Genomic DNA, 23,313 nt, shown 5'->3' with positions numbered 1-23,313 from the left:
CGAGATTCGAGGACCCGATTGAGCCGACAGGCTACCGTCAGTTCAAGTAACTTGCAAACAACATTTGTCAGACTAACTGGCCGATAGCTTTCGACAAACAGGGGGTTCTTACCGGGCTCGAGGACAGGAACCACGATGCTATCCCTCCACTGACAAGGGAAGTCACCCTGGAGCCAAATACGGTTAAACACCTGGAGAAGATGTTGCCATTGTGGAGCACTGAGATGTCGAAGCAGTCAGTTACGAATAGAGCCCGGGCCAGGGGCCGTATCACGGGAAGAAGAAAGTGCGGAAAGAAGTTCCCGTTCGGTAAAAGGTTTGTTGCAAGATTCTGACTGACAAGGGGTAAAACATAAGGTGGAAGCTTCGGCCCATTATTTCTGGTGAAGGAAAGTAGCAGGATAGGAGGCTGATGCTGTTGCAAAATGGGTCGCAAGATGTTCTGCGAGAATCGACAGGTCCGTGCAAAGGCCATCCGGGAGGTGAAGGCCCGGGAGGGTAGACTGCCAACGGTAACCTCGGAGACAGCGAAGTGTAGCCCATATCCGTGACGTAGGGACAGTAGAATCGAGGGGAGAGACAGAGCTTTCCCGAGACACCCGTTTGCCCCATTCAATTAAGTAACGGGCTTTAGCGCAAAGGCGTTTAAAGGTAATAAGGTTTGCAACGACGGGTGCCTTTTAAAGTGTCGCAAAGCTCGACGGCGATTACAGATGGCAATGGCAATGGCCGTATTCCACCACGTGACTTGCCGGTGGCGAAATGGTCCAGATGAGCACGGTACAGCAAGGCTAGCAGCGCGAACAATCACGTCACACGTGTCACGTAGGACATCACCAATACAACCCGAGAGAGAAAAAAAACGACCTGTGCAGTATACAGAGGCCAATTGGCGCGCTGGAGAGACCGACGATGTAACCTGTCCGTAGGGGAGTGGGAAGGGAGTGAGAGAATCGATGGGAAATGGTCACTGTCACAAAGATCGCCCTTTGGCAACCAGAGTAATGAAGGGAGGAGGGAGGGAGAAGAAAGAGAAAGATCAATGGCAGAAAAGGTACCATGACCGGCACTGAAATGAGTAGGGGGGGCCGTCATTAAGAAGGCACAATTTGTGGTCTGCAAGAAACTGGTCTACGAGAAGACCCTGACGAGATGGAAATGCTCTGCCCCACAAGGTACGATGAGCATTAAAATCCCCGAGAAAGAGGAAGGGAGGAGGAAATTGCTGAAGAAGGGCAGTTAAGGCAGCAGGTGTAAGAGTCCTGTCAGGAGGGAGACAAAGATTGCAAACTGTGACCTCAGAGTCCACGTGGACCCTAACAGCAACCACTTCCAATGTAGTTTGAAGAGAAAACCACGTGATAGCAACATCTGTACGGACCAACGTACAAACGCCACCAGAGGCCTGCAGGGAGCCGACCCGATTTCGACAGAAAACACGGAACCCACAGAGGGTCGGTGAGTGATCGTCAGTAAAATGAGATTCCTGTAGAACCACACAAGATGCAGAGTAACACGAAATAAGGGATTTCAACTCCAGAAGGTGACGGTAATATCCATTACAATTTCATCAGATAACCACAGAACGATGATTCAAATGGGGGTCGAACAGACTAAAGCCAGTCACGCAGCCAGGTAACCACCCGTCACCGATCGAGGAGGGGGCAAAATCTGTGAACGACAGGTCAGAATTGGGGTGCGAAGATGGGGATGGGACCTCTGGTGACACCAGAGGCCTCTTGTCCCGGGACTTACGTTTCTTCTTCTTTACTGTTTGAGATCGAGCAGGGCTGTGCGGCATAAAGGGGCCAGCTGCAGCAAGATCTGGAACAGAAAAAGATCGGGGCGACCTGGGGGCCCACAGACTGTGGTTCTCGTGGTCGTCGTGTGTCAGCAGGCCTTTGGTCTTCCGCACTTTTACCCACAGCAAACAAAGTACTTTTATGGTAAAAATAATTTCCAATGGGAATGTTTTGAGCCTGTTAGAACGAGAAGAACACCAGAGCACAACATTCTGAAAGGAGGGATGCCTGGCCTAACAGCCAAAGGTCGAAGTTTCGGACAAAGTCCTACAAAATCTCAAATATGGGAGAATTTATTTGATGGTGACATGATAGATGAAATAGTTTTACATACAAATGTGAAACTGAATACAATAAGGGCAAAGTTGCAGGAAACAACTAATCCATCCAATTACAGAGCCTTCTAATGATGACATCAATATTCAAATCGTCTTATGAAGATATGTTGTCTCTGTTCAAAAGGATCTGACCGGTCGTCCTATATTTGTGGTGACAATGTCGGCAAAGCACTTTGAAATACTTCTAAGCAGCCTGAGACTTGACAACGCGGCTACCAGAGATGAAAGAATGAAGTCAGATTGCGCAGCTGCAATATCGAACATTTCTGAGAAATTCATTTTCAATTCTCAGCAATTATACTGTGTAAAAGGCAATGTTACAGTGGAAGAAATGTTAGTACCATTCAGGAGAAAATGTCCGTTCCACATTTATATGCCTAGCAAACCATCCAAATACGGCATAAAAATTATGTGCCTGGCGGGCTCTGGAAGCGCTTACCTCTTCAATGCCTACATATATTCAAGGAAAGATAGTGATGGATGTGGCCTGACAGAAGAAGAGAAAAAGTTTGCCAAACCAACTCGGGCTGTTTTACGTCTCTGCAAACCAATAGAAGGAAGTAACAGAAACATTACCACTGACAACTGGTTTACATCTATAGAACTCATTTGTGAGCTGAGAAAGAGAGGGCTAACATACATAGGAACGATCAGAAAGAACAAATGCTAAACTCCCCAAGAGTTTTTGGCTGATAACAGTGGGTCAGTTGGGTCAGCATTACATGAATTCTCTGAGAATACAACACTGGTTTCATTTTTTCCTAAGAGAAACAAGGCAGTAATTCTTTTATCTTTAATGCATCATTCCATTGAAAATGATACCATAAAAAATAAGCCAGAAAAATATTTGTTACTACAATGCAACGAAATTTGGAGTAGATTTGCTCGACATGAAATGTTCCAATTTTCGTCAAACAGACGTACAAGGCACTGGCCAATGGCAGTCTTTTACACACTTGTAAACATCAGTTGCATGAACAGTTTTGTTCTGTATTTGTGCTACAGAGGAAACTCCATGCTAAATTGTCTCAAACTCACCAAAAGTCTGGCATAGAGCTGATGGAGCCACATATCAGAAGATGCCTGAAAATTCAAAATTTACCTAGAAATATCAAGGAAATGACCCACAACGTTCTGGAAGACACTCAGCAATCAAGCAAAGGCATACCAAGTGACAGAATGGACAAAAGGAAGATGTGTATGAAGTGCCCTGCATCCAAGAAGCAGAAAATGGTGTAAGAGTGCATCAAATGTGGTCACCCAGTTTGCCTGGAATGCAGCAGAAAAATGTGTGTCGACTGTGCAAAAGAGATGTGGTTTAATATTTCAGTTCAGTTGATTATTATCTTTTTTATGTTTTGTGCAATATTTTATTTATATTTAGGAATATATTGTGTGGTATAACAGTGGTGAAAATCATATGAAATCTGACACTAAATGACTGCTTGTACTTGTGATTGTTCATGTTTATTTTATATAATTTAAACAACAAAGTGTTTATATGGGCTGAAAGGTACTAAATTTACTTATCACATGAATTAACTGACTATTTATTTGATTTCTGTCAACTCATGTGGAGTTATGTGATATAAAATATTAAGTGGTCTGAGAGACCACATATTTCTAGTTACGCACATTTCAGAGATGTTTTGGGTTAAGGGTTAATATTTATTATTCCCCTCATAGATTTGAACATATAATACAACGTACTGTAGACAAATGAGCCGGACTGTTATCTGCAGCAATGCAATTCAGCAACGTGGACTTTGACCGCTCTCTGCTGCCATGTAGGTGCAGTTCTCATCCCACCACGCTTCCTTTCCACCTTTCTACTCCACCTCTACCTGCGGATGCGCCGTCCCAGGCGACGCAGACTTTATAAATGTCAGAGCCACAATGCTTCTTGTCCCCTGCAGCAGTCACTCAAAACAAGTATCGCAACTGAAACGCTCGATAAGTATGAAATCAATTCTGTACTGTGAATTTTTGAGGTGAAAAGATCTCAATGCTGTTGACTTTTGTAATGAAATTTGTGCTTTGTGCTGACCAAATGTGAAGAGAGAAGATAGTGTGCATCAGTGGTATCGTCCATTTCAGATGGGACGGACAAATATTCACAATGAAGATGGAAGTGGCCATCTGGCTGTAGTCGGCAATGTACTTTTGTATTAACAACATGGAGGAAGATGCCTTACATTACAAAACTGTGAGTGGTAATGGAAGGCGTGTTCGCTACGTTGATTGGAGACAAAACAAATGTCTGTGGTCTGAGGTCATAATGCCTTACCTGACAAACCAATACACAGTCAAAACCCTGTCAGCCAGAAGATTACTGGTACAGTCTTTCTTTTGCGACACTGAAGGAATTGTATTTTTGGATTTTAGGGACACAGAAGGACAATCAGTTCTGAAGCTTAACGTGAGACATTAAGAAAATCGAGAAGAGCCACTCGAAGCAAGTGATGCGGTTTCACGTCTACCATTCTCCTATTTCTGAGCACAATTTTCCGCCACATGCTACCCAGTATACAAGAGCATTGTCTCATAAGTTGAAATGAAACATTTTTGCATATGCACTCTACAGCCCACACTCATCTCTGAGTGGTTTTCCCATCTTTGTACACACGAAGAAGTGCCTCGGGTTCCAAAGTTTTGACACCAAAGGAGAACTCTAACATAATGCCAAAAGCTAACTGTAATCTCAGGTGGCCAAATTTTACACAGAGGGAATTTGTTAACTCATTAATATACATTCAAAAATTCAATTAAAATAATTCTAGGAGATTTCAATGCCAAGTTAGGACATGAAAATCATTATAAACCTACAATTGGACCTCATAGTCTACATCAGCAGAGTAATGAAAACGGAACAAAACTTATTAGCTTTGCCACTTCCAAAAACATGTTGATCAAAAGTACATATTTTGCACATAAAGATATACATAAACAAACATGGGCTTCAAGAGATGGCATCACAAAAAATCAAATTGATCATGTATTAATCGAAAAACAACATCATAAATGCATACATGATATCAGAAGTCAAAGGGGAGCAGACTGCGATTCGGATCACTTTCTTGTAAAAGCCAAGTTCAAGATCTCACTCTCAAGACATAAATGGTCTAAATTAAATGGTGTTCCTAGGTTTAATACAATGAAACTGAAAAACCCAAACATTCTCAACCAGTACATTAGAGAATTAGAAACACACAAACCTGAAGTGGAAAGTAAAATTAACAATGATGATACTAATCAAGCCTGGAACGCTCTGAAAGAAAATATCACACAAGCAACTACCTCAGTTTTGGGACATTTTACTACAACTAAGAACCCCTGGTTTGATGCCGAGTGCTCGAACGCTATCGAAGATAGAAAATTAGCAAGGGAAAAATTCCTACAAAAACCAATAACACAAAACAAACTTATTTTTGAAGAGAAACAGAAACTTGCCAGGAAACTCATTAGGAAAAAGAAAAGGGATTTTATGAATTACAAATTAAAAAGAGCTGAGAATGACCGTACCACAGACTCCAGAGGATTTTTCAAGAGCATAAATATGTTTAAAAGTGGGAATATAAAAAATTATGGACAGTTCATAACAGACCCAGATGGCTCCTTGCTAACAGAAAGAAGTGACATTGCTAACAGATGGAAGGAATATTTTAATGAGTTACTAAATGCTCCAACTATAAGCGTCTCTCAGGAAGATGACAATGAATATCTTACTGCTGACCCATCGGACGAAGAGCCCAGCTTAGCAGAAATTAAAGAAAGCATCAAGAAGCTGAAGAGACATAAAGCTCCTGGAAGTGATGGTATAGACACAGATATATGGAAGCTCAGTAAATTTCCTTTTGTAAACTGCTTACACAAAATCATCACCAACATCTGGAAGCAGGAACAGGTCCCACATGATTGGAAAGAAGTAGTTGTGTGCCCTATATACAAGAAGGGGGACCCAACAAATTGTTCAAACTACAGAGGAATTGCGTTACTAAACACAACATATAAAATTCTGACAAATATACTGTTAGCAAGGATAAGCCCTTACGTTGAAGACTCCCTAGATGATGCCCAATGTGGATTTAGACCTAACAGATCGACTATTGACAATATATATGTCCTAAGGATGTTGGGTGAAAAGAAATATGAATTCAATCAAAATGTACATATGCTTTTCATTGATTTTAAAAAAGCTTTTGACAGTATCAACAGGGAATATTTATGGAAGTGCATGAGGCAGATTGGCATCCCTAACAAATTGATAAATTTAATAAAAGCTTGCACTTTAAACTCAAAATACAAAATAAAAGTAGCTGGCAAACTTTCTGAAGACTTTGAGGTTAAAACTGGAGTCAAACAAGGGGATTCACTCTCACCAGTTCTCTTTAACATAGTAATCAATAGAATAATCCAAAAAGTAAAGCTACTACAAATTGGAGCACAACTGGAAAGCAAAATTAACATTGTAGCATACGCTGATGACATTGCATTATTATCTGACAGTGAGAATGATTTGAAGCTTCTTACAGCACAATTAATTAAAGCCACAAATGGCACAGGCCTCCAGCTGAATACAGACAAAACAATGTACTTTATCTTATCCCGCTATCCATCAAATAATAATGTACTGCAAATTAATAACACAGCTTTCACAAAGACAAATGAATTTAATTACCTTGGTACAATAGTAACCTCTGACAACTCCATAAAAATTGAAATAGAATCACGAATTCAGAAGGCTAACAAATGCTACTATAGTCTCTTGACAGTTTTCAAAAGCAAGTTAATATCTAGGAACACCAAACTACAAGTATACAAATCATTGATTATACCAGTACTCACCTATGGATCTGAAACCTGGACTCTCACAAAAAAAGAGGAAAACAGATTAAGAGTATTTGAACGAAAAATTTTGAGAAAAATATTTGGACCCATAAGAGATAGGATCAGTGATGAATGGAGATTGCTAAATAACAATGAAATTTACAAATTATATAAAGACTCCGATATAGTGGCCAAAATTAAAGCCAAAAGACTGAAATGGATAGGGCATGTCATCAGAGCACCACCAAACAGGACCATCAAGAAAGTGACTGAAGAGATTCCCACCGGAAGACGACCTCTTGGACGCCCACGCATGAGATACTTGGACAATATTCAAGACGATCTCAGAAAACTAGGACATGACAGACAGTGGCAAATTACTTGTAAAGACAGAGCAAAGTGGTTCAACATTGTCCATTCTGCAGCAAAAAGCCTTCATGGATTGTAATGCTTAATAATAATAATAATAATTAATATACATGATAAATGCTTAAATCTGAATGGTGTTTATGCAGAGAAGTGATACAAATGCACGGTGTTAAGAATCTCTTGTAAGTTTGTTTTAAATAGTCCATTATTTTATTTAAATGTTAATTTCTAGACAGCTATTATATAGTCATCCACCATCAGTTATTTTTGCTGTGCGCTTTACACGGCATTTGTTATGCCATATCCTCCGTCAACTAAGCCAATGCTGTTTCACGTGCACAGATAAGGAGAGCAAGAAGTGACTTCTGAGTTCCCACTGTGGGCAGCACCATTAGAAAGGCGTACTGCAATGCTAGTGACTGTTGGCACTGTGTGTCAGGTACTGAGCTGATCAGACAGTCTACATCTACATCTACATCTACATCTACATCTGTACACCACAAGCCACGGTGTGTGGCAGAGGACACTTCTCATATTACTACCATTTCCTCACTTCCCTGTTGCACTTGTTGGCAGTGTGGAGGAAGAACAACATCTAGTTAACTTCCATATGAGCTCCAATTTCTCTTATTTTCTCATCACGGGCATTTTGCAAGAAGTAGACAGGAGGAAGTAACCTGTTGCTCGACTCTTTCGGAAGTGTACACTCTTGGAGTTAAGACAGTAAACCTCTCCACGATATTGTCTCGTAATGTCTGCCACTGGACATTTGTGGGCATCTGCATCACGACTAAATGATCTTTTGACAAAACGCAGTATTCTTCACTGGATATTCCAATTTTTTAGTGCTCCTTGCCTCAGTCAGTAAAAATGGAACCCTTATAGGATCACTTTATTTTCCGCCTGTCTATCTGTCTGTCTGACTGTTAATAACCATTTTTCTCAGGATTGCGTAGATGTATCGATGTAACCAACTCGGATAGTGATTATTTAATTGGATAGATAAAAAAATCTACTCACCAAGCGGTGGCAGAACACACACATAATAGACGGTTGTAATTAGAAAGCTTTTGGAGCCAGTGGCTCCTCCTTCAGGCAGAAGGGTTGAAGGGGAAGGAAGAGGGATGAAGGAAAAGGACTGGACAGGTCTAGGAAAAGGGTAGATTTCTGGAAAGTCACCCAGAACTGCAGGTCAGGGGAGACTTACCGTAAGGGACAAGAAGGAAAGACCTCTTCCTTCCCCTTCAACCCTTCTGCCTGAAGAAGGAGCCACTGGCTCCAAAAGCTTGCCAGTTACGTGTGTGTTCTGGCACTGCCTGGTGAGTAGATTTTTTATCTATCCAATTAAATAATTTATACCTAAATTAAAAATTAAATAATTTTGTCAATAATTGTTTTTGTTGACTCGGACAGTGAGATGGAGTTATTATAGCTGTCCAAAATTTATCCATACATACTTCCTACATTGCCAATGGCACTGCGAGTGGCCACTACGAGACAAGAAGCTGCGCCCTCGAGTCGATCGCCTCGTCACGTGGCGGGATCTCACGGGCGACTTGCTCAATATAAGCACTGGGAAGAGCAGTTCTTGTCGGTTGTCTGTACGATCCGCATATTAAGCTGACTGCCTCGTGACAACTACTAGTGCTTCTGACCTGGTGTAGTCTTGCAATGTGTGATTCTGTACTTCATGTTCACCATTTCTCTATCTAGTGAACACGGAACAGAGTGTTAGCAAGTGTAAACCTCAACATGTATCAAGTTGAAATTGAAACTACATACCAAGCTCTATAGTCCCTCGGTGATGTAAAATATCGAAGCTTATAAGCCAATGCAAACAAAAGATAAGAGCATTTATGTCGCAAATTGAAAACTCACTCATCAAAACCTGTAGGGTACTTCCCATTGACTTAGAATCATTAAATGTGGCGTGAAGGAAAGTTCCAAAGTATAACTGAAGCAAAAGCTGTGAAAATTGTTAGAAAAAAAAGTCATTTGTTATCCTACTGTCTGTCTCTCAAAAAATACGGCCATTTATGTCACACATTTTAATACTTGAAAACTCACTCATCAAAACCTATAGGGTGCTTCCCTTTGGCCTAAAATCGTGAAATTTGGCAAGAAACAAGGTTTCACAGCATGAGTAAAAGAAAAATTCTGAAAATCATTAATCTGTAACTATCACACATGAAATTTTGTTTTGTCATTTGTAAACTGACTGTCTTTCTGTCCACTTGTTAAGACCCTTTTTCCTCAGGAGAAGACAGACATATGAAACTGAAATTTTTGTCATCTAAGGCCTACACAGTCCCTTGGTGGTGTACAAAATTTGAGCTTCTAAGTCAATGAAATCAAAAGATACAGCTATTTATGTCAAATGTTTTGACACTTGCAAAATCACTCTTCAAAATGTATAGGGTACTCCCCATTGACCTATAATCATCAAATTTTGCAAGAAGCAATGATCACAGTAATTCATTTATGCACAAGATATAAATTATAATCATTTACAACATACCACAATGGTGTCGGTGATGTCCGGATGACCAAATTGGTACATGACACTTGTGGTCTACCAAACCAGCAACAGCCACAAGCTGCCCTACAAAAGCCCCCTCCAGAAAACCCGTGTGTGCCATGTAAGTTCATTTCTTTTTCTTGCTAAAACCATCCTCGAATATTAAAAATCTTTTGTTCTTGCACTTACAAAATGTAAAACTGACATTTGATTGAATTTTATCTCAAAATATTGGGAACTGTAACAGCGTTAAATTAACAATTATACTGTTTCACTTGTGTACCCTTCTTACTATTAAACTAATGTGTTTGTAAGGTGTAAATTTAGACTTAATAGTAAATGAAATTAGTTTTTTGCATCACGTTAACAAAAGTTTTTTTTCTGTCATTACCCTCACATAAAAATTTAAAGTGATAACGATAATGAAATAGCGACTAAGTTTGTGGCTTACAAGAGAGCGAGAAGGAATATTGAAAATGTCACACACAGTGCATGTGATGTGTAGCTTAGATGGCTTTGAGGCTGTCTCTCAGCTTGGTGGACCACTAGTGTTCTGTATCAGACAATTCGTCTCAACTTCCCCTACGCCACTGTGGTATGTTTTCAACAGTTATCATTTATAAATTATATATTGTAAACACTAAATCAAAACATAACAACTATTACAGTCAAACAATGTAAGTTACAGGTTGGAATATCAACAATATAAGCCCACACTATTCACCTACACAAGCAAGCACAGTTCACGTACATATGACATTCATCTCCAGCAACTTGGACTGGAAGGCAGAGGGGTTGGAAACCGCCGGGTGGGAGGTACGGGGACAGCAGGTTACCATAGATTGAGGACAGGATAATTTTGGGAGCAGACAATGTTCTGTAGGATTAACTCCCACCTGTGGAGTTCAGAAGAGCTAGTGACGGAGTGAAGGATCCAGATGGCTCGGGTAGTGAAACAGCCACTGAAATCTAGCATTTTATGTTCAGTTATGTGTTTTGCCATAGGGTGATCTGCTCTGCTCTTGCTCAAATTTTGGCAGTGGCCTTTCATCCTGGTGGGCAGCTGTTTGGTAGTCATGCCAATATAAAAAGCTGTGCACTGATTTAGCCGAGTAGGTATACGACTTGGTCGTTTTCACAGGTGCGTGGCCACCCTGTGATGGGGTAGGGTAAGTCTGTGATAGGAACGGAACAGGAAGTATCGGGAGTCGTACAGGGACGGACGAGGATGTCGTGGAGGTCGTGTGGCCGACAGAACTCCATTTTAGGAGGGGTGGGAAGGACGTCGGGTCAGGTGAGCTAATTTCAGGCCACGACGACAGTCAAAGCCTCGACAAAGGACGTGGTTCAGTTGTTCCCTTCTGAGAAGGTACTGGGTGACAAAGGAGGCGTTCCACTGTAGACGGTTCTCGGTGGTCGTATGAGGATTGGGAGAGTACGGTGACGGGGCATGCTTGTGGACTACATCTGAGAGATAGTGCCTGTCTGCAGCATATTAGACAGGTGAGCTCCTTCAGCATACTGGACAAGGGAGCTCCAGTCACTGCAGATATGTCCTCATCGGGTGGCCAGGCTGTATGGGAGGGATCTTTTGGTGTGGAACAGGTAGAACCCGTCAAAATGCAGATACTGTTGGTAGTTTGTGGGTTTTATGTGAACAGAGGTGTGGATGGAGCCATCAGAGAGGAGGAGATCAATGTCCAGGAAGGTAGTACACTGGTTTCAGGAGAACCAGGTGAGGTGGATGGGTGAGAAGGTGTCTAGGTTGTGAACGAGGGAATGTACGGTGTCTCGGGCCCGAGTCAGATCATGAAGATATCGTCAATGAGCCTGAACCGGACTGAACGCTAGGTAGGTCTCCATTAGGAGTCCAGTAGACAGGACGACAGGAGGGTGCCGTGCAGGTACCCGTGGCCATGTCACAGATTTGTTTGTATACTTTCCCATCAAACGAGAAGTAATTGTATATTAGGATACAGTTAGTAAGGTGTATGAGGAATGAGGTAGTGGGTTTGGAGTCTGAAGGACATTGGGAAAGGTAGTGCTCAATTGTGATAAGACCACGGGCACAGGGGATATTGTTCTATAGGGAAGGGTGTCTACAGTGACGAGTGGAGATCCAGGAGGTAAAGGGCTGGAGATAGTGAAGAACAGAAGTGATTGGTACCTTTGAGGTGAGAAGCAAGATTACGGGCAACTGGTTGGAGGTATTGGTCAATGAGGGCCAACATTCTTTCAGTGGGGGCACAATAACCGGCAGCTGTAGGGTGCCCGAGATGGTCAGATTTTGGGGATCACGTAGAAGGTGGGTGTGCGTAGTGCCACAGGGGTGAGGAGGGGAATAGATTCGAGATTCTGGGAAGGGCCTAAGGCTTTAAGCAGGGATTGAAGGTTGTGTCGGACTTCTGGGATGGGCCCAATCTAGCAGAGTTTAGTGGCCAACAGCAAAGTAGACCACACTGTGGCACAATATACAGCTAAACGGAACACGCTCGATTTCGATGGCTGCTTCACTGCCCGAGCCACCGACAGATTTTCTGAACTGTGCAGATGGGAGTTATCCTTACAATCCATTCTCTGCTCTGGAAATTATCCCAGCCTCAACCTACGGTAACCTACTCTCCCCACACACTCCACCCGACAGTTACCACCCGCCCCCCCCCCACACCTCCTATCACCTCCTCCATATTCTCGTCTCCCACCATCCTTATGTGCCACACTCTACCGATGCACTCACCTGTCTTTCGCCTTCCTCACTGCTTTACCTTCTCTCTCCCTATCCCTTCCCTCCCCCTGCACTTCCCTGCCCCACAACCTCTCGAAGCTGCATTTGTTGTCAGTCTAGTCCCTGCACACTCCGTCAGACAGCACTCTTCTATCCTCCTCACCTGTACCCCGCTATCCCTTCACCTTACCTGCCCCTCCAGACAGACAGGTGCATTGCGGTTTGAGCTGCTGGAGGTAGGTGGTCACATGTGCTTGCTTGTGTGAATGGATGTGTATTTGTTTTCTTTTCTGATGAAGGCTTTGGCCGAAAGCCAATGTGTAAGTGTCTTTTCTATGTGCCTGTCTGCAACTCAGTGTTCCACCTTTACGGTGAGTAACATCTATTACAATAGGTCATAAGCAATTGTATTGAATGTACAGACATTATTTCTCATGAAACTCATTGAAACAGAATAACCGACATGAATATCACTCTGGACAGAGTGGAAAACCATTGTTCCATGCATTTATTCTGAGTTAATTTGGTTCTGATTGAATTCCCAGTTTTACAGTAGTACACTCAAACTTTTACGATGAATATGTGGTGATATTAGTAAATTTTTTCAATTTTTCTAGCATTTAGGATAAGCCTGTTTGCGCTGAGCCAGCCAACATACCCTTTGATAATTGTTTGTTATATCACAATCCTCCAAAGTTTGCCTGATAATAACAAGGGCTACATCACTATCATACGTCACACATTCTTCTGTGGTGGAAGATTACGTGTGTGTGTGTGTGTGTGTGTGTGTGTGTGTGTGTGTGTGTGTGTGTGTGTGTGTGTGTGTGTGAGAGAGAGAGAGAGAGAGAGAGAGAGAGAGAGACAGAGAGAGAGAGAGAGAGAGACAGAGAGAGAGAGAGAGTGAGATGGGGGGGGGAGGGAGGAGAGAGAGAGAGAGAGAGAGAGAGAGAGAGAGAGAGAGAGAGGGGAGTACTGCTGCATTGCACGCTATACACAGAAACTCGCTCACCGTCACATTCCGTGTTCTTCATCCCACTGCTTTTCATTCTTCGGTGCCTCTTCTTTACATTTGGTGTTTCTATTTTCATGTCGGTGCCATTTAGGAGTGACTGGGAAATGGCATTATTCGACAGAATCACAGCATCTTCATTGCTGAAAAATGATGAAATACTTTATACACAAATGATTTATTGCAGATTACAATTAAACATATTACAAAATCTACTATCTCTGTTTTGCTAGGTCCTCCACCACCTAAAAAACAAAGGTTTTCCTTTCCTGTGGTCATCAGACACATTTTGAGGTCTCTGTTGGCCACCACTTGCCCTTTCCTTTTACTTCGTGTCTTTATCTCAAAAGGAAAATGCAACTGGGGAAAAAACCTCATCCTCACAACAGACGAGTCCACTCACATTTTTGTGTCAGAGTGAGTTGTCCCCTCTTATCCCTGAAGAAGGAACTAATATTCCAAATGTTAGGAACAGTTTTCTTCTCCCTTCTTTTAAGTGTTTCCATTGGCAATATTTAAAATTTCACATCTCGAATGTACTTTTATTCTTCAGTGTGCACTGTTACCACAGGTTTGATTCATCGTGATAAGATCACCAGAATAAAAGTTACACTGATTAAAATTCCATTCACATAAAATCTAAGCATTCATTTGCTTTCAAGTGATATGCTTGCAGTTGATGCACACGTGGAGATTACAGGTGCTGGGCTCTTTCAAATACACAAAGAGAATTAGATGCACTGAAATGAAATAAATGGTTTGACAGGGATGAAATTTCTCAAGCTGCAGCGACACGAAACGATATCTGTGCATACCATTTGGAAATTCTGAACCTGCAATGTAATGAACGTGTTGTGACCACCGAAAAATTCTGAAAGACTGTGAAACAGAACCGTTTTCCGTGCTTATCGCGAGCAGTCGCTCGAACCGTTACTCTATCTGAGCGGATTTTTATATACACGGGAGTCACATTAATGTGACCACCGCATACGTTCAACATCGACACGCAATAAACACTCGTAGGTGGCACGTGGCAGCACGAGACGTACAGGGTGTATAAAACATGTCAGGGAGCACGGAAAACAGTGCATTTGTCGTCGTAACGCAGGATCGGAGCGATTCGTCTGACATTCTAATAGTCAATATCATTGATTTTTGGGCCAAAGGTGGAAGCATTTCCGAAATAGCTAAGTCGGTACACCGTTCACGTGCTGCCTCGGTTAATGTACACAGTGTACGGAAAAATGGCGCCGTCCAAAACTTTCGAGACGACTGTGGTGCACGGTGGGCCTCCGGTGTCAAGGGTGTGGAATTGTGTGCGGGAGAATAGATGTGCATCTGCCGACTCAACTGACCGCTCAGATGAACCGAGGGATTACCTACAGTGTCTCCTCGATGACAGTTTACCAAGTGCTGCCGTGTCAGGGCCTCTGCAGCAAGCACCTGGTTCCTGCACTCGTGCTGACTGCTGTTCGTCATTAACTGAGAGTGGAATTTGCATACTGATACCACAATTGGATGTCCAATGAGTGGCGACAGGTGGCCTCTTTGAGGTGAACCGTATTTTACGATACGTCGGGCAGACGGCCATCGGCACGAAATGTCAAAGTGAACACCCTGAATGTGTAATGATCTGGGGAATGTTTTGTGGCATTCCCCGGGGGTTTCTCGTCATTCGGCAACCGCCGGCAGCACAGTGCGACGTGTTACACGGCTCACAGTGTACGTGTGCGGTTCGAAGTGCACGAGAGAGAGTTTACCGTACTCCCCTGGCCGTCAAACTTCCTGGATTTAAACGTAATGAAACGTCTGCGGGACCAACTCGATCGGACTGTGCCACGGATTCTTAACAGAGAAACGTAGCACAACTGGCCACGGTATTGGAGTTGGTGCGGCTCCACATCCGGAACATCACTGACTCTCCACCTGCACATCTCACAGTGGTCTGCGCTGCAAGAGGTGGTTATCTGGACTTTTGATGGGTGTTGACATTAATATGACTGGAACGTAAAAAGAAACTGGTATGTACGAAAGTATACAATAAGAAGAACAGAAATATTCCAGTAGATGTGGCTCTGCAAATGAGTCATTTGCAAAACGATTCTGAACACATCGTTAGCAGCCACCACTCACTTCTGTGTGAAGTAATGTCCTATTTAGTACAAATGTATTTGAAATGTAACCTTTTGGATCAAGTCTCCATTTAAGTGGGCTCAAATTTCACGTACTGGACACACAAACCTGTTACACGATGTGTTCCACATGTCATCCTCGCATGTGAAGGCAATAACGGACCTGTCTCTGCAATAAATTACAAATTCTTTCACACACCCCGATTACCTCACAACAGTCGACACGACTGTACAATTCGCTGTTCCAATTCCACGACTATACAGACTGCAGTATCGTATACGTCTCTTTCGAGAAAATTCTCGACAGAAAAATCCACAGGTTCAGGTCAGGTGATGTCGGAAGCTGACGTACGGCCCCTGCTCGAACTATCCGTCTCGGCTCGTATCGGTATGTTAAATGTCACCTTGTATCGGCAACAAGTGGTGTGCTGACAATGTGCCCCTCCCCCATATCCACTGATGTCTGTCAGCTCAATATGACACGGCAGTCTGTTGGTACCGTTGGGTCCTAAAGGAGTTTAGTTTAAATTGGCAGCAAAGTGTACTGTATCACATCGTCATTGTACCGTATTCTCCAATTGTGGCCAACGGGTGAAATCTAAGCCCATTTAGATGCAGATCTGGAAAGGTTTATATTTCAAATACATTTCTAGTTACTAGGACAACATTTCACAAGGTAGTCTGTGGTGGTTTATAACTACAAGTTCACGAGTATCTCACAAATGGCTCATTTGCAAACCAATAATTACTGGAATCTTTTTCTTTCTATTTTCGTGTGCTTTCTCACACGTCAGTTCTTTTTTATTAGTTAACTCTGTGTACGTACAACCCTAGGGAGTGCCTTAGGTAGCAATGTTTGGAAATTCCAGGTAGAAACAGGAGTGATGAAATAAGTCCGAGTCAGCCCGGAGATGTGCTCGTGTCATCCGACGCATAATACAGCTGCTCTCAGGGGTAAGAAGGAAATATGGGTTCGAGTCCCAGTCTATTACACATTTTCAATTGTCACGACATTTTCTATCAATAGTTTTTGCACAGTTTTCGTGTTAGCTTTAAACATATCAATGAAAGGTTCACAAATCAACTCATCATGAAGTACCTGGCTTATATGCACAAGTAGTGAAAGTGCTTCCTATTGAATCAATCTTACATTAATTTTGGCAAAGTGGTGTGGGACCTGCTGTGAGATTAGATTATTATTTGGTTACAAGTTATGGTTACTGATGTAACTAATTACATTTTACAATTCATTTGTCAGTCTGACAAACATGTAGGAGGATGAGGAGGAGATTAGTGTTTTAGTATATACAAAGATGGTATCTGATGTATCGACAGAAGAGCCGACACAGTGTTATTTTGAGGGGGCCGATATGCACGCTATAAGCTCACCCAGAATATCGTGAAGTCTGAAACAGGACGCTCAATGAATGCTAATAAGAAAAGAACGTAATGTCTGTTTACTTAACTTTAATCCATCCTTTTGGTATACATCGTTCTTGTTGAGACATGCTTTAGACGATAATTATCAATTGCTATGTAAGGCTAATGGCGCCTTGCTAGGTCGTAGCCATGGACTTAGCTGAAGGCTATTCTAACGGTCTCTCAGCAAATGAGAGAAAGGCTTCGTCAGTGTAGTCGCTAGCAAAGTCGTCGTACAACTGGGGCGAGTGCTAGTCCGCCTCTCTAGACCTGCCATGTGGTGGCGCTAGGTCTGCAAGTACTGACAGTGGCGACACGCGGGTCCAACATGTACTAATGGACCGCGGCCGATTTAAGCTACCACCTAGCAAGTGTGGTGTCTGGCGGTGACACCACAGTATCTATTCTTTCGGACATGTTCAAAAGAACAAATACCACCTTTATACAGATAAGGCATACTGGCCAATGATCTTCTTCATTGCGGATGCACTCACACTGCTCAAACTCTTACGGGCATCCGTAGATCGACTGTTGCGGGTAATGAGTATAGTGGGCAGGGGCACTACAAATGTAGTGTGTGGACAGTAAGTTGGAAGTGTGGGTCTCACGGGGAGCGTGCCAGAGATAAGTTCCTGCAGTCACACTATCCGCTGTGTCCTTGGCGGCTCAGTCAGATAGAGCATCACGTACGAGGGAGATCCCGGGTTCGAGTTCCTGTCGGGGCACACATTTTCGACTGGCCCCGTCGATATTCATCGATGCTCGTAAGCAGCTAACAGTCTGGATTTCATCGTAATTTCGTTAGAGTTTAATGTCCCTTCGACAATGTGGTCATTAGAGATGGAGCACAATCTCAGATTAGGGAAGGATGGAGAAGGAAAGCAGCCGTGCCCTTTCAAAGGAACCGTCCCGCCATCTGCCTTGAGCGATTTAAGGAAATCGTGAAAAATCAAAATCGGGATGGCCAGACACAGGTTTGAACTGTTGTGCTCCTGAGTGTGCTAATCACTGTGGTACCCCTCTCGGTACAAGCACATAGTATCCTCTGTCATTACGATGTGCGCAGCAGTGGTATCATTTGCATGTGAATAATTAGCAGCTGAAGATACTCTCAATTCAGATTGTATGCAGCTCAACACTTCCACTAAAAGTGCGTTAACTTCAAATTAGCAAAACTTTTATTTTGAAGGAGCAATCGTCGCAAAACAAAAGTTCATTGCCTACAAAAGAACTTCGTCAAACTCTACTTAGCAGTTTTTATTCGATGCGCACGTGCACAAGACAGAGAGGTGTGTAGCGATCCAGGTGACAGGTTTTGCTATTCACCCGAAGTCCTAAAATCTCCTTTCCCTCCAATATCCTCAGCTTACAAACTACTGAGCTCACTTTACAATTCAGGTACTTTTGGTTCTACATAATTGTGTTGGCTATTCCATTTTCAAAACTTTTGGTTTCTGGCTTAAATAAAGGCTTCTATGGAAAGGTGAAGTCTTTCTTAGCATTCACAAAATTCTGAGACAGTAAAGAACATTTAATTTGGTGAATGGCTCAATGTCATTCTAATATTCAGCATGTTTGCACTGCTACTTTTCAGTTGCTCAAAATTGTTGACAAATGTGAAACATGCAAATAAACTGTTTTTCCAGGTGGCACGATAAAATTACCTTTCCAGATTTACCGTGGACTACATCCGACATTACAATTTTCTGCTACAGTTCTGATGTAGGATGGTGTCCGACACATTTCCATTAGTGTAAAATAAATAAGAGCTGGGGAGAATGTAGTGATTAAACAAAAACTGCATTGGAAAGCTTAATGGTATGCTGCGTGTTACCAAATTCAATGTGATTATTTTCTTAACGGTTTTATTGCTATGAGGCTCTACAAAATATTAATTTATAAGGGATCACTTTTTTTTATTACACAACCAAAGTAATTTCACCACTAACAGTTTTTCATTTTTATCTCAAAAGACTTTAACATTTGCACAATAAAATATGAATTCCATGCTACTGTAAACTCTCAGAATGTTCTAAGAATTTTTTTCTGGGCACATTTATCAGCTCTTTTCTCTTAGTCAAATAAAGGCAAACTTTTTGAAATGTGTGACAGTTACAATTTTTGTCTCGCAGAGTACCTAGGAATTTCATTCTGGGAAGAGGTTTATCATATTTTAGGCAATGAAGACTGATGGCTACTTGACAGTAGACTGAGCGTTCCTTGCAAATGTTTCAGGGAAGAGAGGAAGGAGTTTGAACAGCACAGATTAAACAAAAGAGACATCCCATCCCTAACAAATTATAGGACAGTGATTCACAGTTTTAAAGGCTTTCATCACAGATACTGAATAGTGAAAGCAGATAGGCTGCCACTGCAAGAGAAAGAAGGGAAAGATATTGAACCTCAAAGGAAGATTTCAGTCATATTTAATTGTCAATTAATGCAATCTTATATCACCATTAATGAGTAAAAATGGTTTTTAAATTATCACGTATGTGCAATGCCTCGACAGACCCACGATCACTGCACGTGCGCCGCGCACAACGTGACAGACAGTGTGCAATAAGCAAGCAGGTGGGCAAGCAGAGCACTCACGTGGACGACTGGATGAGCCGGCTGCTGGGGTCACTGCGTAGCTCGAAGGCAGTGAGCAGCACTTTGTCCGCAGTCCGCCTCTCCTTGCCTTGGAAACCTGAAAACATCGAGTGTTGTGCTCACAGTGTTTACATTCAACATACAGGGTGGGTGAAAAGTCCCCGTACCCCCTAGTATCGACTGAGGAGCACTCCGTCCTACTACAACCGCATACCCCTATCCTTAAGCAGAGGTATTAACCATATTTGTAATATATATAATTTGCACCATTCATAGTCCCTTCAAGAAGGTACGGTCCAATAAGATGTTGTAATGCCACTGTTGCCTGTATCATTATGTGAGGTAGGTTGCTTTCTAACTCAACTGTGTATAAGGATTCTATTTGGCACAAACGACAATATTTCTAGCATACGAGCCGCAACAAATGGCAGAGTCATCTGAAAAAATAACCTCAGCACAGTCCACTGCATTTGGAAATTGAGTTACAAATCTGATACTTCATTTACGAACATCGGTCAAAAAGCTCTGACCTTAAAGTCTTTTTAATGTGATCTCGCATTGTTGTCTTCAGTATAAAGAGTTCCAAAGCACTTTTACCTGTCGACAACACAGGAGACTGTTCAATCGAAGCAGAGACTCTGTCAGATGTTTCTGCAAATTAAAACTCTATGGCGACTGTGAAAAAATGTATACGTGAATTTCAACAATAAATAAGAAATAACATAGCCATCAACCTGCATAACAACATTTGATGCTGAAAAGTGGTTACAAGGATAAGAGGATTTCTCACCCACCTATACAAGAGATTGGAAAATGTAGGAAACTATAAAAAAAAAGAGAGTGAGCAAGAAAGAGAGAGAGAGAGAGAGAGAGAGAGAGAGAGAGAGAGAATTAGCAAAGTCCAACAATTATATGTAGTGTTAAAAGTTACTCCTAGTGCCACTAATATCTTCTCTGTCTAAGTGTTGACATTCAAATATGAGTATTCACCTGTTATAATTTATTTACAATAACTATGATTCACTATAATCATGAAAATAAGTCTTTTGTTGTTTCATTTGGAGGTAAGTGTAATGCTGACATTGTGGTGTCATCTTTCTCGATCGATTTTTCAAGCCTCGATATAGCGATGGAGGATTCACAATCCTTATAATCAAATTGCACGTGATACATGAGGCGTAAGATCTAATGAAGAGAACTGAAACTATTCATGAGAAATGTAAAGAGGCTTTGGGATCCAGTTGGTGAAAAAAAATTCTTTTACATTTTTCACCTGCTGCAAAAATAAATATGAAATATTGTGTTCATTGTGAAGCTCCTCCATTAAGAGATGCAAAGTAGTAGTTCATTATAAACATACAGATCTACCTCTATGTTGTACAGCCACTCATGAGAGTCACTACCTGCACTGAGGTTTATAGCCTGTAATACAAAACAGTTTATTCAGAGAAAAAGCATTTAAGACAAAGTGTTCTACATTTCCACCCAAAATGATTTGAAAATTTATGAGATAAAAAACCAAGGATAACACAAAGTGTACAACTTTGCTTCTGCTGTTTGCCAATAGGTGGCAACAACAGTAAGTAGCGGTCGAAAGAAACAGATCGCAGATGTCAGGCAGTTAGCTCGGACCTCGGTCAACATAAGCTCGTTCAAACATTAGTCAATTTGTGTCTGCATCATCAAGTTGTTCTCGATTGAAAATGTCAGTTTACGAGCATAATTCTCGTAATTTGTGGGCGGTGTTACTGTTTTGTTTCGATATGAAGAAAACAGCGGCTGAGTCCCACCGAATGCTCTCAAGTACATACAGTAAGGACACTATTAGTGAAAGAACACGTCGTGAGTGGTTTCAGTGCTTCAAGAATGGTGATTTTAACATCTCAGACCGGCACAGTGATGGAAGAGAGAATGTTTTCAAAGATGCAGAATTGGAGACATTGCCGAATGAAGACTCGCGTCAAACTCGAGAAGAATTGGCACGATTAGTGTGTGAGCTGAAACCGAGAGACGTTGAACAGCATGTGTGTGTTTGTGAACAGTTGATTCAGAGGCAAAAACAGAAGATATTTCTGCATCGCATTGTGACTGGGGACAAAAAAGGGGTTATTACGATAACCCTAAATTCAAAAAATCATTGAGATATCCCTGCCATGCTTTCACATCAACGGCCAAACCAAATATTCACGGTTCTGAGATCGTGCACTGCATTTGGTGGGACCAGCTTGGCGTCGTGTACTGTGAGGTGTTAAAACCAAGTGAAACAATCACAGTTGCTCGTTATTGAAGGCTATTAATGCATTTGAGCAGACCATTAAAAGACAAATGGCTGCAATACCATGAGAGGCACAATAAAGTGATTTTGCAGCATGACAATGCTCGACCCCACGTTGCAAAAGAGGTCAAAATGTACTTGGAAACGTTAAACTGAGATGTCCAACCCCACCCGCCATATTCTCCAGACACTGCTCCCTCTGACTGTCACCTGTTTAGATCAATGACTATCACCTGTTTAGATCCATGGTGCAGGGCTTGGCTGACCAACACTTCCGATCTCGTGAAGAAGTCACAAATTGGATCAATTCGTGGACCGCTTCAAAAGATGAACAATTTTTTCAATGTGGGATTTGCACACTGCCCGAAAGACGGGAGAAAGTAGTGACCAGCAATGGAAAATACTTTGAATGATACACGTGCAAACAATTTGTTTCATTAAAGTCTCAAATTCTGGGGAAAAAACAGAAAGTTGTACACCTTGTACATGCACAATTTTTCACAAAAACAAATAGCATCTGTTTTGACAGACTAGTTGAGCAATATTTCCAATACAGAAAAAAATTAAGTCTTTCTGAGATGTCTCTTTCCATCTGTGATAGTAGCAATGACCAATCCACAAAGACGACAAAAGAAAGAACACAAATAAGGAAGGTATTAAGCAATAAGGCATTAAAGACCACTTCTGTCATAAAGGAATTATCTCACATTGCTGTGCTTCACTGCAGTTCATACCAGCAAAGTCCATTACCTACAGAGGCATTAAAAAGACTTGAGAAAGCAATGTCACCTATGTATAAATACATAAGGAGAGAGGGAATATTAAGACTGTCAGCAGGGAACCACAACATTAGCGGATCCATATGACACCAAGAAATTCCATTGATATAATTATGTTACAATATTATCCAGTAGTTAACCAATTAAGTGAGTAATTCGCGCATGTGTGCATCTTCGACAGTGGGTAATATGCGCCAGCACGTCTGTGCGCGGTGGTGCTGTGTACTGTTCTCATGCATAAAAGTTTTCCTTCATGTTTTCATTGTTGAATTTAAATTGATATTGGGTGGAAATGAATAAAATACACTGCAGAGTTTTAAAAAAATTGTATTATCACAATATTACAAGTCGTTTTCAGAGTGAAACATTTTAAAACAAGGTGCTGCACATAAGGAAACTTCGCATTGTGCACACCAGTATGAAGTCTCTTTGTGAAGGTCTTTTCTCGTGCACACCACACACCTCCTTGTTGGTCTTTTCTTCGTTGTGGGTGGCAGAAGATCTGGAAAATGCCTGGCTGTAAGG

The 23,313-nt window shown here is 41.8% G+C and overlaps 1 protein-coding gene across 1 annotated transcript in view; it reads right to left on the bottom strand.

The window, feature by feature from the left end:
- LOC126109555 (centaurin-gamma-1A) overlaps positions 1-23,313 on the bottom strand; it is a 333,594-nt gene that overhangs the window by 41,127 nt on the left and 269,154 nt on the right. The window contains exons 10-11 of the mRNA XM_049914570.1: positions 19,735-19,831; positions 13,589-13,731 (exon numbers count right to left, since the gene is read on the bottom strand). Of these exons, the coding sequence (XP_049770527.1) occupies positions 13,589-13,731; positions 19,735-19,831 (240 nt within the window). The remainder of the gene's footprint in view (positions 1-13,588; positions 13,732-19,734; positions 19,832-23,313) is intronic.

This window comes from Schistocerca cancellata, chromosome 12 (genome assembly GCF_023864275.1).
Source record: "Schistocerca cancellata isolate TAMUIC-IGC-003103 chromosome 12, iqSchCanc2.1, whole genome shotgun sequence".
NCBI lineage: Eukaryota > Metazoa > Arthropoda > Insecta > Orthoptera > Acrididae > Schistocerca > Schistocerca cancellata.
Note: the sequence above shows the minus strand (reverse complement) of the source record. Positions and strands in the feature narration are given on the sequence as shown.